This window comes from Vicia villosa, linkage group LG6, assembly GCF_029867415.1.
Source record: "Vicia villosa cultivar HV-30 ecotype Madison, WI linkage group LG6, Vvil1.0, whole genome shotgun sequence".
In the NCBI taxonomy this organism is placed as follows: domain Eukaryota; kingdom Viridiplantae; phylum Streptophyta; class Magnoliopsida; order Fabales; family Fabaceae; genus Vicia; species Vicia villosa.
In genome coordinates, this window is record NC_081185.1 from 127,592,462 (window position 1) to 127,610,945 (window position 18,484).

The window sequence follows — 18,484 nt, forward strand, 5'->3', positions numbered from 1 at the left end:
CTTTTCAATTTAATTATTGAAGATTTTGTAAAGTACTCCCTCCGTTTTTTATTATAAGTCGTTTTAGACTTTTCACACAGTTTAAGAAAAATAATAATTGTTATATGAAAATGAGAAATTATGAAGGTTTTTACAAAATTATCCTTCATTAATGACATATGGAAGATAAATTTATATAATTGAAAGGAGAGAAAATAATAAATATTTAAGGATATAATAGGAAAAGTAGCATTAATTATTCATTGGAATTGTAAAATGACTAATATTTAAATACAATTTTTTTTCCAAAACGACTTATAATAAAAAGGAGGGAGTAATACATCAATTTATATTTCCATAAAATAATAATTATATTTTTTTAATTCATATAAAATATAAAAAAACATTTAAAATTATTTTAAAATATATTCCAATTCAAATAAAATTTTCTTCAATAGTGACATTTATTTATAAAAAAAATAAAATAATGACATTTATTTCACGGTCAAGTGACTTAAATCTCAGAAGAATTTTGCCAACACATCACATAAAAGTACATATACGTTCTCTCTCAGAATCGCGTTGTGTCAGTGACAGAGTGAGTGAGAAACAGAGTTCACAACTTCACTTTCACCACCGCATCTCTCAACAACAAACAATACCCATTTCACTCCCTTCACTTCACCACATTTCTCAAAACCCTAACCCTAAAACCCCTTCTCAAATGGACTTCAACCACCACCTCTCAGACCTTTCCACTTCCACACAAGCCCTTCCCTCCGACGACGACTTCCGCTTCCACTACAACTCCTCCGAATTCCGACACCTCATTGAAGAAATCGCCAGAAAATCCCAATCAATGCTAAACCAAATCGGTTCCTCCGAGAATATCTGGGGTCTAGGCTCCTCTTTCCCCGCCGACATCGATGATGCTTACGAATGGATTGTTAATGCAAACGACGACGCTTTGGAGCTTGTTGACGAGATTGTGGATGAGTTTCATAGGGTTCTGAAGGAGCAGGATATGGAGGAAGGGGAAGACGGGTTTTTCAAGATGAAGAAGGGGACGAAATGGCTTGGTTTTTTGGGTGGTGAAGCAAATGGAAAGAAACCGAAAGTGTCGTTTCATGTACACACTCTTAGGAAGCCTCAGTATCATTATAACCTTGCGGTTGATAACTCTAATCAACCTTTTGAACATGTTTGGTTGGAAAAGAGTGAAGATGGTCAAAGGTTTATACATCCGCTGGTTGGTTCATGTGACAAAAGCTTTAAATTTGTATACCATGATGTTGATGCTGATTTATAATTTATTATTATTAATTCTACTATTGTTTCTTATTTTATCGTGCAATATTGATTTATTGTTTCAGGAAAAACTCTCTGTTTTTGATTTTGTTGATGAAGATGATATTGAGAGTCTTGTACCAGTAATGCCTCCTCCACTGGAATGCACACCTTTCAAGCTTGTGGAGGATGTCAAAGGATTAATGGAGTTGGCTGATAAGCTGAGCTCTGTTAATGAATTTGCGGTATAACATAAATGCTATCCACTAATTTTCAAAATAACTTTTTATTCTTTATTAAGCTGTTAATTCCATTTGAAAGGTGTCCATATCTATATTCTGCAAATCTTAAGCTCTAGTCTTGCAAGCTGCTTATTGGCATGCTCATAAATGAAAGCAAAATGTTATTTTACCTTTCTTCTGATGTCTTTCTTGTTGTAGATGATTTATTGAAGTTAATATGGTGATATACTCATCTTGTATCTTATATATGTTTGGTTCATTTTTCTGTTTGAATTTATGTTTCTCTTGCTGTGATCATAATCTAAGTTGATTAAGCTTTTTTCTGCTGATTCCGAGTTTGTTCTTTGTAAAAAATTGTGATCTTGTTTTGTACTGTGGAAATTTTTACTCTTTACTCTTTTATAGTCCCCTTGTGTACATATTGCTTTTGATGTGTTTATTGAATATTGGATTTATATTCTATATTCTCCCATCCCTTTCGTTAACATATTTTTGACATAAATATCTTGACTTTGAAAATTAGGTGGATTTGGAACATAATCAATATCGGTCTTTTCAAGGTTTGACTTGTTTGATGCAAATATCAAGCCGAACTGAAGATTTTATTGTGGATACTCTGAAGCTCCGGGATCACGTTGGAACTCATCTGAGGGAGTTTTTCATGGACCCTACCAAGAAAAAGGTTAGATTCCCACGATTGATGTTTCTTTTATTCAATAGAATTGGTTATTTCTTTTGACTGATTCATGATTAGTTAGGTATTGCATGGAGCAGATAGAGACATTGTGTGGCTGCAACGGGATTTTGGCATTTATGTCTGTAATATGTTTGACACTGGCCAGGTTTGTGTTTTGAAAACTCAGGATGTCAATTTTGAAATTATTACCCTTGGACGGTTTCTTAAACAATTTCAAGAAATAAATGGCTTAAGGAAATAATTCTTGAGCATTGCACTTTAATGTTGGATCGCATGGATGATTTTGACTTCCTTAGGGGAATTAGATATGATTCTTTTTCCGCAGCTTGAAGAAAATGCTGGAAACTAGCTCCATCACAAGATTTATGTCAATTTTGCTTTCGAGCCTTTTGCTTGTTTATTTGGTCTAATTGGTGTATGAGTTTCTGTATGTGAATTCTACAAGTTACTTTTGAAATGGCCGTTTTATCTGTAAATTATTTTGAAATATGTTTCCAGAATTTTGTTTTACTTGGTGCGACCTAATTATATTTACAAGATTTAACTATAGTTTTGGAATAAAAATGGAAAGTATTTTAGTTTTTATGCATTCATGTGTTGATCTCACCTGCAACATTAAGAAATGGTGAAACAAGCTCTAAAATTCCGATGCTTTTGATTATCTCTGTCATAATCGATGTTCCATGACTGTATATTAGGAATTCATGCTATAATCTTCTCTTTTAATCACATAGGACTAATATGTATTTTGATTGCTCAGGCTTCTAGAGTGTTAAAATTGGAGAGATATAGTTTGCAACATCTTTTGCAACTCTATTGTGGGGTAACTGCAAACAAAGAGTATGCAGTCTTTATTTATTTATATATTTTATTTTATGTATCCGTTTTGTCTTTAAACTGTATTAAGATAGAAGATTTTCATTTCATATGGCACGACTATTGCTTTTATTCTTACTTACATTCTTGAAGGTTTACAAGTCATTTCCTTGCAGGTACCAGAATGCAGACTGGAGAGCACGCCCCCTTCCTGATGTGATGATAAAGTGCGTATATGTTTTGAGCTTGCCTGATTACATTTGATCTATTCTTGATTCTTCTTTTATGCTTGTCTTCTATTCTTTCCATAGTGCCGGGTTTATGTTAATAATTTAAAGAACCCAAAAGTTTAAAGTTGTGTCATACTGTCATTGAAATTGGAACAAAAGATAGAGACGGATATACTCCAAATGTCCTTCGCAAAGGGTCTTTCCTGTCACTTTACAGAGAATCAAATGTACTGAATGGATCTCCCTAATATGTTTTCTCTTATTTATATCTAACAGACTGTTCTCCTTTATTTTTAGTATTCCCCCCTTAATCTTTCTCCCTATTGTTTTATGTCCCCTTCTTGTTTCCACCTGACCCACATCATATGTATGACGTGTTATTTGCAGAATCATACTTACAGCATGAGCAATTCTAATGTTTCACCAGCATTTCTGAATTCTACTTTTATGACAAATCTAATTGTGTATCCCCCCTTCTCAGAAAATGACAGATACATATGATATAATATATAAACAGCATTTGAGCATGATTTTGATATATATTATTTACTTCTAATTACAAGTCTAAGACCTTATGTAACAATGACTTGTATATTTTCCCGGTGATTTTAAGTACTACCGTTTAACAAAGTGTTGTTCTGATAATAGGTATGGAAGAGAAGATACACACTACCTTCTTTATATATATGATGTAATGAGGATCAAGCTATTTGAACTGTCTAAGGAGTCGGAAAGTTCCGATCCTCTGTTGGAGGTAAGTTGAGATTGAACTAGCTAAATGAACAAGTAATGTATCAATATTTCCTCAGGCCGCTGGATCCTCCTTTGTTCCCTCGGGCTGTATACAACTGTTTTAACAATAAGGTTTCTGCAAAGATGCCATGATTGATCAAATTTTGTTTGACATTTCCTTGTCCACCATTTTTTCAATTATCTTGAATCAAATAGCACGACATAAATGAATGGTGGCTTGGCTAATCTTTTTATTTACACCTTTACACCGTTCTTATTAGAATTTCCTCTCACTATTAGGTTTACGAGAGGAGTTATAATGTCTGCATGAAGCTGTACGAGAAAGAGCCTTTAACAGAAGACTCCTACCTTAATCTAAAAGGGTTGGTTTTTTCAATTGTCAAACTTACATCAACATTTGACATTCTACTCCCTCTATCCCAAATTATAAGACACTTTACAAAAAAAAATTGTCACAAATTATAAGTCACTTTACAAAAAAAAATTGTCACAAATTATAAGTCACTTTACAATTCCAATGCAATATTTATAATTTTTTCCTAATATACCCTCAAATATTTATTATTATTCTTTCTTTCAACTTTTTAAATTTCTCTTTCCTATGTAATTAGGAGGGACATTACTGTGAAGTCATACATAATTTATTTTTCCCATATAGTAATGATTAAGTTTCTTAATTTGTGCGAAATACCCAAAACGTCTTATATTTTGGGATGAAGGGAGTATTTTAGTAGCAAACCTTTCCATAGGCTTGTATTTCCTTATTAGTTTGCTATCTCTTCTTCGAAGAGGTGTTTGCATGTGTTTTGATTTTTGAAGTTTATACTTTGCTTTTAATACCTGCCAAGAGGTGTAAACAAAAACCAATTACCACTTTATATACAGGTTGCGAGGGGCTGGTTTTAATGGTCAGCAGCTTGCTGTTGTTTCAGTAAGTTGATAATTCATATCTTATTTGTAGCACCTATTTTTGATTACTTACGAGAGGAATGGAATTGCTTCTGATTTTTCTGCACCATTTCTGATGTGCACAAGTAGCCCTTGGATTTATAGTCCAGTATAAGATTTTGAATTTTGTTAATGCCGACATCTTAATATAGAACCCCATACTATAGTGATATGGAAATACAGAATAATATATAACTATTTCCTCCGTTTTGGTGTACAGGTATTGGTATTGATTTGATACCGGTACGTCCGACATTTTGAGTTTTGCTGGTTCATCTCTAATTTACTTCAACCACATACTATTCCTTTGCCAAAATGTACACCATTGCTACAATTTTGCCAGTGCTCATCACATTGTTACAGTCTTTTTTACATTTGCAGTAGTGTTTTCTCTAATACTGCATTATATTTTCCTTACTATGCTATTACATCAAGGATTTAATATTACTAGACTTTCAATATTATATTCCTAAATATGTCGGTTTCTATCATGATTAGTTTTGAATGGACATCCAGAAACTATAGAGCTAAGATTAGTCTCATAGCGGATCGAAGTACCTATATTTGTGAGGATACTCTATAGAACTACTGGAGTGCCAAAGGTTCTAATTATGGGGGTTTCCTACCAAAATAAAAATTAATGGCATGCATAATTTGGGTTTCTGTACGGTCCATACCATATGTTATTCCATTTACTCTTATGTATACTGGTAGGGGCTTTTTGAATGGCGTGATGTTCTTGCTCGGTCAGAAGATGAAAGTACTGGGTTTATATTGCCAAATAAAGTTATTCTTGAAATTGGTAAATGAAATGCAAACTTCTGTTTCATATTTTATCTAGAAGGTAGCCCATTTGTATGGCACACGGCAACCTAATTTAATAATTTGTGTTTACCTGTTTCAAAAGCTAAGCAGATGCCTGTCACTACAAGTAATCTACGGCGATTAGTAGCGGAGAGGTCAAGGCTCCCATATGTTGAGCGCAATCATGATATCATTATTAACATTGTCAGACATTCTATGCAAAAGGCTGCTGCCTTTGAAGAAGCTGCACTTCGTTTGAAAGAAGAACACGCTGCCTTTGAAGAAGCTGCGCTTCGTTTAAAAGAAGAAAATGCAGCTAGTGTAAGTAATATATTTAACAGTTGTCAGTTTCTAGAATTATTATGGGGCAGGAGAATTTAGTGCCGAGTCTAATTGGTACTTGTGACAGGGATCTGCATCATTTTGAATCGCGGTAAACTATTACTATATGTTATTAGATCCTAGGTGCTTGTTTTATAATTAAAACTTCCAATTGTCTCAATACTATTTCTACACGGCCTCAACAAAATGAAAAGAAGAAGCTTTTTCATTGTTTTGACCTTGGGACGGGGAGCATCAGTCTAATTATAGTTAATTGGTTGATAGGAAAATGGTGCAAATGTTCAGTTGCAAATAATGCCAACGGGTGCTTATGGTGCAACTCCGCCGGGCCATCCAGTTTCAGAAGGGAATGGTTTTCCTGACAAAAAGGTGAGCTTTTATCCATTGAGAAATACATGATTGCGCTACCATGTATATCTTTATATTCCAACCACTGTATGCATGTTCCCTTTATTTTAAAACTACTTTGCGGGGTTGGTTCTTAGGGCAAGAAAAAGATCAAGGTAGAACAGATTGTAGCATCAGAGACATCAGATCCGAAGAAACCTCTTTCAGCTACAGTTTCCACATCTACCCTGGATGCAAATATAATATTAGACTTGGATTCAGACTCGGACGATATATTGCAAGAATAACCTATAAATCTGCAACAATCAGCTTAGGAAAATATTTTTTGTCCACTCTGGTAAAAGTAAAATGAAGTTGAGCACATGCCTGTCAAAAGATGATTTCAGTCAAATTTAGAATAGAATGCTTGGTCTCAGTGCAGTCTTTCACAAATGTAGCGGGGGACAGAGACAGACAAGTGATTTCACACAAAATTGCTGCAAGTTAGATAATTGCAGGTGTTTGCAGCTTTTGGAAATTGAAGTGGAACCTTCTATTAGGAAAAGGAAAATATATTAGAATATACTATGCTATGTAGTATACTAGTATGTACAAATGTAGACAGAATTCTAGATTTTAGCTTTATTACTGTGCTTGAATGAAGATCTTTGATCAAAGTTTTGCTAAACTAGTGACATTTTATCTTGTCTGGTGATCAGCTGAGGTCCAACTTAAGGTTTATCAATACTGTAGTTGGTATACAAATAAGCTTACCCCGTTTAATAATGTATAAACTCAAATAAAGATTTAATATTAAAAAACTATTAAATTAATATGTATGACAATCAATGCAAATTATTATTATATAATTACTTGGTTGGAAATAACTGGTCAGCAATGAATTAAGGTAGTACTCCATCTAACAGCATCTTAGTTTGATAATTACATCAAATTGGTGACAACCTAATTGAAATAAGAGGATCTCATTTAATGATTTGCAAATCAATTTTAATTTTAAAAAACAATTACATCAAGTTTACTTGCAAAATCCTCATTCTCATGAAAGTGATTTTGAGTTAAGATTATAAGCTGGGATTTCATCTGTCAGACTCAATGTGCTTTTTTGTCTCTTCAAGCTTTTCTATATTACAATTACAAATAAGTCATGTGAAAGAGAAAAAAAAGAGAAGTAATCATGTGTGTGAACATTGAACATTACATGATAGAAAATAAAATCAACCTAGCATGACATTTGTGATTTCATCATAAAAGTCCATAGCCGTGGTGTTTTTTGGTCATGCTGCACATTACACAGGCCCTTTTCAAATTTTCTAGATTGCAATGTACCATAGTCAATTGGCAAGCCTAAGTTCATCACAATTTCTTACATCAAATTACAATTTCTTATAGGAGCAAATAAAAAGAAAAAGAACAAAACGACGCTTATACGTCGACACCGACTCCTTATATCCAAGAACACCTTCAACATCTGATCGTGCTCCAACATCTCATCCTGGATCCTACAAACGACCTCTACTGCCCGCTCAAGAGATTGTCGAGATTTCTGTCGAGCAGCAACCACCTCCTCCTTGAGATCCTTCAAAGCGTTAGCCTGTCCGTCCTTCTTCTGCTGAAGATCTTTCTGATATGCTTCGAATGCCCGACATGTTTCAACCGCATTTTGAGAAACCTTCTTACAACGCTTCTCCCCGTCAGCAAGGGAGGACATCAAACTCTCTATCTGAGCATGAAAAATGAATATTATGCCATGCTAATCCGCCTATTCTTGCATAGAGCTAAGAGAATCAACACTAGCCCAAAGCTTATCCAATTCCTTCTCAGTATCGAAATTTTACCGCTCAAGAGCTTCACACCTCACCCTTAGCTCATCCCATTCCCTTGAAATCTCGCTAGAGCCCGAACGTTGTCATGGCCAACAACTACAAAATAAACAAAGGACCCATCCCTAAACAAAGTGCACGAAGCATCTGCAATAAGGCACCGCCTTTCACTCGTAGATAAACGCCAGATGAAATCCAGGTCCTCAGTAGTCATAACAATAGCAAAATCCTCTTGAGTGCTAGGTACCCGAAAAGGAAGAACAATAGAAAGCATGTAGAAAGGAGTCAAAGCACACTACTCACCACCTTTGTCAAGCGAGCACGTTTGGTAGAACCTCCTTCAACAGGAGTAGACAAACTATCACCCGACCCTTCTTAGCAAGGGAAGGAGAAAGTGAAGTCCCCCTAAGCAGATAAATCAGCCACAACAATAGTCGGTTGATCCATTACAAAAGTTGGAGTCGAGACAATAGTTTTAAACACCTTGGAGCAATTACCACAATAGGAATCTGAACCTTTGAAACAGAAGTAGAAGCAACGACAGGTGTCGTTGGCACCGGGACGAACAAGCCAGTAGTAAGAACTTGATCATCCGCGAGCGCCAAAGCTTTATGTATCTGACTCAAGTGATTCATATCATCTACGAAAGCACAAGTTGCATGGTTAAAAAAAGCGCCGACCATCCACACCAAAGAGTTTGTGTCCCTCGGAATATTCAGACAAACTAATGATCGCGTGGGTATCTATCCGCCCTTTCTTTTATTGAAAAGAAAGTACTTCCCCAAAACAAACCCTTCTTCTTATCTGAGCCCTTGATACCAGACATGTAAACCCTCTTTAATTTTCATTATTTTGGAAGATAGAGAAGTTGGCTCGAAATTAGGGGTGGCAAAAGGGCCGCCTGCCCAGTCTTAAGCTTGCCAAAAAGCGAGCGGGACGGACAAGCCCGCCAAGTAAAATGATCTTTTTTAGATTAATAATCTTTTTTTTTACCTTTCAATTAAATTTTTCTTCTCTTTTTTTAGAACAATTTTTTACAAAGCATCTTTTAAACAAATTTTACCTAAAAAAATATTGCATATATTTACAAATAAATGTATAAAATAAAACCAATTAGAATTTAAATGATTAGAATTAACAAAAAAAGGCGGACTTAATGCGAGACGAGCTTAACAAATAGGTGAGGCGGGCTTTAGCGGGCGACAAGCTTTGGCAGACAACGGGTTTTGGCGGGGCGGGCTTCGGTGGGCGGCGGGCCTAAAGTCCCAATCTAACCCGCAATTTTTTGGCGGGTACGTGGGCCAGCCAGGCGGACCATTGCCCGTTTTGTCACTCCTAATCGAAATGATAAGAATGGACAGGCTGATAGAAATGAACCCTGGACCAATATTTCCCAAAACCACCTCTGCAAGAGCATGCGTTCCCTACGAGAACTGAAGACGAGTAAAAGGCCATATCTGCCTCAGAAGTGGTGGGTTTTACCAATACATAATGCTCTAGAAAATCACCCTAGTTAGAAGCGAAAGAGTTGAACCAAGGTACTTGGGACGAAGGGAGACAATCCATGATCCCGAGCATCATCCAGCAAAGTACGGGCTACAGAGAAGATGTCGAAGAAGAGTCTTAATGAAGGTTTCCAAGGCTTGTGCCAAACACAAAGCTGGAACACCGCCACGAAGGCCCAAGCTCCAAGATGAAGTCGCGAGAGGGAAACTTTTATATGGTCCATCACGTCCACCTCATAATGAGAGAATGGCAGTTGTTTCTCACCCTGGTTAAGAGACACTCATACAGGGGAATCGAGCAACCCTCGAAAGGGCTGCATACCCTTTCATTCGAACCTACTGGCAGAATTGCCCATTCTAGGGAATTGCCAATTGTGATGTTAGCCTGAGTTACAACTTTGACAATGTCTAGGACAAAAGGAGTTTGACTATTTTGACGGCCACCTTATGGTGCCTATTCATATTGGCCGACTCTGTTAATCGAATACCCTTACGGGCCAATACGTAAGCTCTATGATGATTATTGAGATTGATCCAAGACACAACATCATGCCGCCCTTGGCACTCTATAAGACGAGAAATTTCAACATCACTAGGGTCATGACCAATCGACTCCCAATATATTTTGATAAATAAAGCGACAAATATGTTCCCTCCTTTGACATCAACCTTTATTTCGGCCTCAGTCAAGACATGAGAAGACATTAGTCCTTCGACAAGGTTTTCACCCCCATCAAATTTCACAGGAAATAGAGATTCTGAAGTATTCATAGAGAGAGCTTCATCTGATAGAGATTCTTCAGACGATTCTTCCACCTTCGAATCATCACTCAAAATGATGATTCTTGATTCAAACCCCCTGCTGATAGAGGGGAAGGAATACGATTCATACTCCATTTCCCTTTTCGAAGACGAAGAAACACTACCCTCCGGTCACTCTCGATGATAGTAAGGTTACCACTCATCGTAATGAAAATGCGATGAAAACTTGAGTAAAAACAGAAGGAAAGATAAGGTACCTTGAAGTTGGAGAGAGAAGGCGTTGAAAACAGGGAAAAAAGCAAAAAAATCGAAGCTTTAATGCCTTAAAAATATGAATGTGCGATGTCAGTTACTCTAGAAAGCAAGTGATCTCAAATAAGAGGGAAGGAATCAAAGAGACAAAGGAAACTCACACTACGAGAGGGCTAAAAAGTTTCTCCACGGTCTCTCTCCATCTTTATATATGCAAAGGCAATTGAATATATCATATAAAAAGCAAGAAATAAAGGGCAAAAAGACAGTCAGATTTCACCTAGAGAAGATAACCACACTCAAGTGTACTCGAGTACACAGAAAGCTGTGTCACGTCACCCCATACCTTTTCAGATCACACGTAAAGGAAAAATGGAGAAACGTTTCAATGATGGGATTGTATTTAATGCTCGCATGCACATCACACTTTGGCAAAACCAAAGTAGCGCATGCCAGCCAACACATGGATGGACTTCCTCTAAGGACGACCACTATTATTGAAAGACCCCCCTACTTCAAACATGCCTGAAGAGTCTTGAGGGCAACTATTCCGTACTGGGAAAAGATCCGGGACCCACAATTTCGCGTCGGCCAGAGGCCCAATATTACGAGGCCCGTTATCTAGCCTATTTGGTCAGGCCCAAGGTATAGATACCTTTGTAAAGGGTTCTCAAGTACACAATCTCTAATCTCCACTTTCAGTACACTATATTGAACTCTAAATTGACTTGGATGTTGGAGTCCTAACCATGCAAGCACTCCCCCTTAGGTCCATTGTATCAAAGATCGCAAACACCGATTAACGACATCGCATCAAGCCCGATACCTCTGGTTCAGGAAGCATCGTGATCACAATTTTCAATCCACAATGTCACATTAACGTAGTCCATCGAAAGCTCTGCTCTACCGCAGTTTCTGCAATCATCATTATTTTTGGTTTAGCAACAGAACTGAGAGTTTGTCAGTTAAATACCCTACTTTGGACGAAGTGTGTTATCTACTTGTCCCTAATGAATTTTGTGTTGCCCACTTATAAGTCCTTTCCAAATATACTAATACAAAATTCTAATCACATTTTACTTTTATTAAATAAATAAATAAAACTTTTTTTATTAGTATTAATTTCAATAAAGACAAACTATTATTAAAATGACTCGTTTATTGATAAAAACAATTATTACATGAATCTGTCTTATAATACGTTAGAATTTTGAAGAATCTGTTTTCTTTCCCAAAAAGAAAATATTTAGTGTGAAAGATACAACTAATTTGATGCTATTGTAGCTCACAAAACAGTGGTCTCATAACCGCTAGTTTCCAAACAATCTATGGACAAGAATTTAACTACAACCAAAACACTATTTTATGTCTCACTTTTTCTTTTCAGATTTTTTTTCTTCATTTTCTTGGTCTAACTTTACTGTTGTCAATCAAACAATACCATCTAAATAGCCCATAGTTTTCCTTCTCTCATAGATATTTTCTTCTCTTTCTATATACTGGATTCACTTTTAATCCTATCCATCATCAAAATATTATCCTTTCTTACAGTTGTAAACTTTTTTAGTTTTTACAATCCTCTTCTATAGCCAATATCATTTAACTTCTTCCTTATTTGACTCAACCATTATACTTTTTATAGTTCTTTTCCTTTTTTCTCTCTTCATAATCCAAGAGTGGAATTAAATTTCATCCAGTGGGCCATTTAAAAATCTTTTTTTTTATCAAGTATAAAAGTGATCAAGGATTGAGATTCAGTTATTGACATAGGAGTTGGAGATTTAGAGGCTAATAATGGAGATAGGTTTGGCTGATAAAGTTAGAGAAAGAGTTGGTTATGTGAGAAGGATCATTGCAAAGGAAAGGAACAAACCTTATCGTAGAGTTAAGAGACAGGTTCCAAAGTCACTTCAGCAGCTATTTCATTCATGCAAACAGACATTCAAAGGCCCTCAAACTGTTCCTGTAACACAAGATGTTCACAAACTTCGTCACATACTTGGTATGCTTTTGTTCATGTTCATACATATATATGTGATATTGGTTTGAGATTTATTTTGTGTGATGTTGATTTTTGTTTTTATGATGATTATTAGATAACATGAAACCGGAGGATGTTGGACTCAGTAGAGATCTGCAGTTTTTCAAGCCTGGAAACATTATTAAAGAGAATCAAAGGGTCGCATACACCACGGTTTACCAGTGTGACAATTTCTCTGTAAGTGTTTTCTCTCCAACATTGCTCCTTTAATAAATCATAATGTAGTTATAATTATTCATTCAAAAACCCAAGATTAGTCCGGTCACTCGTGTGTTTGGTTAGTCCATACAGAGTTTGGCTCTGACTTCAGTTTGATTAGACTGTAAGATTGATCATCGGATCAGTTCGAGTTTTTCTTAATTACTCATTCAAATGTTGTGTATATAATTTATGTGTCCATTTTTTTGTGTAGGTGTGTATCTTTTTCCTACCTGAAAGAGGAGTAATTCCCCTCCATAACCACCCTGGCATGACTGTTTTCAGCAAGCTTCTATTAGGACAAATGCACATTAAGTCTTATGATTGGGTTGATCCAAAGGCCTCTCCCAACTCCAAATGTAAGAGCTCTCTTTGTATCTCTCTTACAATCACTAAATTAATTGCATTCATGGAGATCTGAATTATCTGCATTCGTCCAATGCAGACAATCCAGATCTCTCATGAAGCATGTTACTATTGGTTGCTAAAGAGATAATTTTGATTTTGCAGTGAGATTGGCAAAGTTAAAAGCAAACAAAGTGTTCACATCACCATGTGATACCTCGGTATTGTATCCAACAACAGGAGGAAACATTCATGAGTTCACAGCTATAACTCCATGTGCTGTTCTTGATGTCATTGGTCCACCTTATTCAAAACAAGATGATAGAGATTGTTCATATTACAAAGATTTCCCTTGTGATGATGAAGATGAAAAAGAGAATACTAAGGTGAAAGATGAAAATGATAGTTATGCAATGCTGGAAGAAATTGAGATGCCAGAAAATTGTCAAATGGATGGAATTGAATATTTAGGACCTCCTATTGATGACACTGTTTTTTAGTTTCAACATGTATTGAATATTGATTCCAGTAGCGTCTTCTACAAAGTGTTTCAACCATAAATAGATTAATTTTATGTCAATGTAGTGGTTATACAAAAAAAAATTAATTGGAGGCGAGATGAAGTGAGCCAGAAAAACATGATTTTTTTTAAGTGTGTTCCAATATAGAGTAATTCTTGTTAATCCAGCTTAAACCTTTGCATGTAAAATAATTGATAAACTTACATTAAAATAATAATCAAATTGGAATCAACCATCTGTGCATCAAGCCACCATAACCTACTTGACTTTAATTTGTTAATCCACTCTCATGTGATACTATGAAAAAATTGAAACAATGGTAGACATAATTGGTGACTATATATTTCTAGTAGTATATTCTCCATTAATACTTTTACTTCATACTCAACAATCTCTTGAATAAATTTCATTTAGTCAATAAATTAGATAGCATTCGTTTGAATTAGCTTTTGCAAGCTTGAAATCACATTCCATATTTTGATGTGATTTTAAGAAGCTACAAATTATAGCTTTTACTATATCTAATCTGCGTATGACATTAATTTTATCGTGAATCAAACATAACAATAGTGTATTGAATCTGAAGTCGAAAATTAATCATTTAAAAATTCAACCTCAAACATTTTTAAAACAAAAAAATGAAATTATTCTTTTCATTCTCCAAATTTTATTAAAAGTAAAAATGAAATTTAGAATTCAATAAAAAAAAATGTTGAAGCAGCATGAGAAAAGAAAAAAAAGGTAAATTTTTTTTTTGAAAGGCATAAGCAATGCCAATAGGTAAGTCATTCCCCCTATCTCCTTTCTACTACAGAAACAGAAACAACATAAAACCGAATTGACCCGCATACAATTTCAGGCAGAGAAAAAGCAGCGAATTATCAAACTATAGCTGGTTACTTATAACGCAAGGTATAGTATGTACTCTACTAACTGTGGACTATCACACATGGTAACTAATCTCATAACTACCTTCTAACTGAAATAACAAACTCTAGAGAAAGTTAGTTATTCAGTTATTACACATTGTCAACATTACTTTAGTTATAAAGCTATATATATACATGCCAATGAATCACATTAACTAACTACCAATCTATTCAAACTATTTCCAGAAACAAACTCTCTCTCATTCTCTCTCTCTCTCTCTCTCTCTCTCTCTCTCTCTCTCTCTCTCTCTCTCTCTCTCTCTCTCTCTCTCTCTCTCTCTCTCTCTCTCTCTCTCTCTCTCATTCACTCTCTCTCACTCACTCTCGTTTGCTCTGAAATGGCGGAAATAGTGGAAGAAAAAATGTAAGTGTTTAGGAATTCATCATTTTGTTGTTAACTATTTGTTCAAAATCTTGATCTGTGTTTGATTTTGATGCAGACCGTTTCTAACAACAAATCAATCGAAGGTGCTAACTCCGTTGTACAAAGATTTTGAACTGATATGCGCAGAAGGTCCAAGGTTCGGCAATATGTTCAAGTGCACCTGTCGTTTAACCAAAGAGGTAGTAGCTATCAAGATTTTGAACATTCCGGAAAAAGAGAAAATCTATGGGGTTCCACACAGAATCTTGAATCACGTCTCTATCCTCAAAATGTTAATCCATCCCAATATAGTCAGGTGATCGATCACCTCGAATTTCTTTAATTCATTCTTTTTTATGATGCATAAATAATGATGATTGGTGTGTTTGTTATTCACAGTTTGCTGGAAGTGATGGAAACTGAGGATGATGTGTTTCTTGTTTTTGAGCATTTTGACCTTAGTCTCAAAAGATACATTGCGGCCAATTTCCTCCTTTTCGACATTCGAGGCCAGGAAAAAGTATGTCAATTTTTGTATCTTCATTTCTATGTTGATTCAGATTTGTATCTTATTCCTCTTGTCCTTGCAGAGTTTTCTACGTCAAGCTCTTTCTGGATTGGCATACTGTCATTCTCACAAAATTCTACACAGAGATCTCAAACCGAATAATATTCTAGTTTCATTCACAAATTTTCTAGATGTTAATCAAGTCAAGCTATGTGACTTTGGTGTGGCAAAAACCATTGAACCTCCTTTTTCACCCTACTCTAACAAGGTAGTATGATTTTCTATCTTAAAACTAAATATGGTCTACTTTATTTAATGAATAGATGAAATTAATGTTTTTGCATTTTCAGATGGGGAATCCTTGTTATAAAGCACCTGAACTTTTGATGGGTTCTACCCGCTACTCAACTGCAATCGATATCTGGTCAATGGGCTGCATATTTGCGGAGATGATTAAGCTCAAACCTTTGTTCGTTGGTAAAGACGAACCTGAGATATTGTCTGAGATATTTTGGTAATTTCACAAAAACACTATCACTTATATGTGTTAATTTTATTTCTCTGCACTCATATGAAATAATGAATTGGACATTTTATATATCAAGTTTGCTTGGCGCGCCAACAGAAGAAAACTGGCCTGGTGTGTCTTCTATATGCTCCTTTATTAAATATCTTGATCCTTCAATGAAGCCAAAGGTATTCATTCATTCATGTTCTGCTTTTGATCTCCTTTTATAAATTTTGGGCACCAAATAAGGAAACTATTGGATTTTGTAGGACCTAGCATTAGTGTTCCCAAGGTTCGATCCTGTTGGTCTTGATCTTCTTTCGGTACACATTACATTACTGTTTTCGAATACGTGCCTGAATTACTTACTTGACTCTTTTATTGATCTACTGAAAGTTTATTTATTATGCCGCGTGGTGTTGTGTTGGACAGAAAATGCTTTGTCTGTGCCCAAATGCGAGGATTTCAGCTGAGGAAGCTCTTCACCATCCATATCTTCAATTTTGACCACCCATGATGAAGCTCTTGTTCTCTCTTCCTTGGAACTTGTAACAGAGCAATGTTATAGAATTTTAGGTATCCTATTGGATATATCATGTGTAAAGGCACTTAGACAGTTGAGAAAAGCCTAGTAATAAATTTTTCTCCTGTGTTGTTTTCTATTATTCCAGACTTGAAAACAAATTGTTTCATGTATAAATTTTTCTCCTGTGTTGTTTTTCAATTTGATAAATTTTCTTCTGCTTTCTTCTAACCAGCTAGGCCAGAGGAAATAGGTTTTAACTTGCAAATTAAAAAGAAACTAGTTAGTATTTAGATGACATATTAATTGCAAGCTCCACATCGAAACATTATATACTATTTCTGGTATTTATATACACGGTGTATAAGTCATTCAAGCAACTTGGGGTATGTTGTTCGGTGAAGCACGTGATTTATTAAACCCTAAACCCATCCCTCTCTTAAAGGAGGGTTAAGTAATCATTTGGGGTGTTTCGCCTGTGTTTTCCCCCTGATATAATGAAACACTGATGCCTCGCACGTGCTGAAGCCATGATGAACCTTGGGACGAGGTTCGTAGGGAAGTAGCTTGCTTTACGTCACTCACTTTAGAGATGATGTCTCGCGAGACTACTATACTCCTCACCTCTCTCCCACATACCCCACCAATATTTTATTTTAGATGTTGTAATAATTGGTGGGGTATAAGTACTCGTAAAGTTTATAGGTCAACAATATTTCGAGTGATGTAAAGTTTATAGGTTAAAAAATTAGTTTTTAAAATAAGGGGATTAAAAGTTATTTCCTCCATTCTAAAATAATTATTATAATTGCTCATTTCATACGAATTAAGAAAGTATGATAAATGAAAGAAAATAATATTTTTTACTAAACTATCTTTGTCTAATATTTGTGTATTCGAATTATCACAAATGCATAGTGAGAAAATAATAAATTGAGAGTATTAATTAGAAGGTAGAATTGGAGAATAAAAATAAAAATTGCATTGAAAATTAAAAGCGACGATTATTTTTAGACAATTAATTTTATTAGATGTGGCATTTACTTTTGGCCAGAGAGAATAAAAATATTAAAGTAGAGGATCAAAAGTGCATTTAAGCAAATATATTATTGAATTAATTTATATAGAGTTTGTAATTTTAAATAAATATAAGCTAATAAATATTTTTTTCATAAGCAACTAATATGTTATATATAAGTTAAAGAGAAAGTTAAATTTAAATATTTTAAATTTAAAATATGAAAAAAGAAAAACATTTATATTCTTTAAAAAAAATTAATTCATTCTTATAGGACAAAATAGAATTGAAAAAGTCAATAATAAAATAAAAAAAGTATTTGAAGGATACATTATTATTATTATTATTTTGGATAACCGTGTAAAATTATTTTATACGTCAATGCATATCCATTAAACCATTATTATTATTATTATGAAAAAAATTAAAAATGTCTATAAAAATAATTTTTTTTATAATATTTTATCACACTCCATAGATTTCTTATGCTTCATGCGAGTTGTCTAAAATGTCCCCTGCTTTCGTAGAATATCTTATCTGATAAGGAGGATTGTCAGGATCTGCAACGTGTTGGGTTTCTGTAAATTGGGGGTGTACCTGCAAGATAATACGATACCAAAGTGAGAAGAGAGAGAGAGAGCAATCAGAATGCAAGTACAAGATAAGAGTGAAAATGATTGAAGTTACCTGACCCTTTAGTGAAATAGGATATTTATAGCCCCTAGTGCTGGGCCAAGATCTCCA

General features: G+C 35.0%; 3 protein-coding genes across 3 annotated transcripts; all 3 read left to right on the forward strand.

The window, feature by feature from the left end:
• Positions 1 to 530: 530 nt before the first annotated feature.
• LOC131609947 (protein RRP6-like 2) lies at positions 531 to 7,337 on the forward strand. Its single transcript, XM_058881783.1, has 13 exons — positions 531 to 1,228; positions 1,353 to 1,511; positions 2,032 to 2,190; positions 2,267 to 2,350; positions 2,966 to 3,045; positions 3,198 to 3,248; positions 3,900 to 4,005; positions 4,284 to 4,366; positions 4,890 to 4,935; positions 5,667 to 5,754; positions 5,860 to 6,077; positions 6,363 to 6,467; positions 6,584 to 7,337. The coding sequence occupies exons 1-13, from the start codon at positions 704 to 706 to the stop codon at positions 6,731 to 6,733; spliced, it is 1,854 nt and encodes a 617-aa protein (XP_058737766.1). The 5' UTR covers positions 531 to 703; the 3' UTR covers positions 6,734 to 7,337.
• Positions 7,338 to 12,298: 4,961 nt separating this feature from the next.
• Positions 12,299 to 13,897, forward strand: LOC131612325 (plant cysteine oxidase 1-like). Its single transcript, XM_058884122.1, has 4 exons — positions 12,299 to 12,787; positions 12,882 to 13,003; positions 13,239 to 13,383; positions 13,535 to 13,897. Exons 1-4 carry the CDS (start codon positions 12,580 to 12,582, stop codon positions 13,867 to 13,869), a joined length of 810 nt encoding a protein of 269 aa, XP_058740105.1. The 5' UTR covers positions 12,299 to 12,579; the 3' UTR covers positions 13,870 to 13,897.
• Positions 13,898 to 15,067: 1,170 nt separating this feature from the next.
• Positions 15,068 to 16,855, forward strand: LOC131612326 (cell division control protein 2 homolog). The gene is made up of 8 exons (XM_058884123.1): positions 15,068 to 15,183; positions 15,260 to 15,499; positions 15,583 to 15,703; positions 15,774 to 15,959; positions 16,042 to 16,205; positions 16,297 to 16,387; positions 16,469 to 16,522; positions 16,632 to 16,855. The coding sequence occupies exons 1-8, from the start codon at positions 15,158 to 15,160 to the stop codon at positions 16,704 to 16,706; spliced, it is 957 nt and encodes a 318-aa protein (XP_058740106.1). The 5' UTR covers positions 15,068 to 15,157; the 3' UTR covers positions 16,707 to 16,855.
• Positions 16,856 to 18,484: the final 1,629 nt, after the last annotated feature.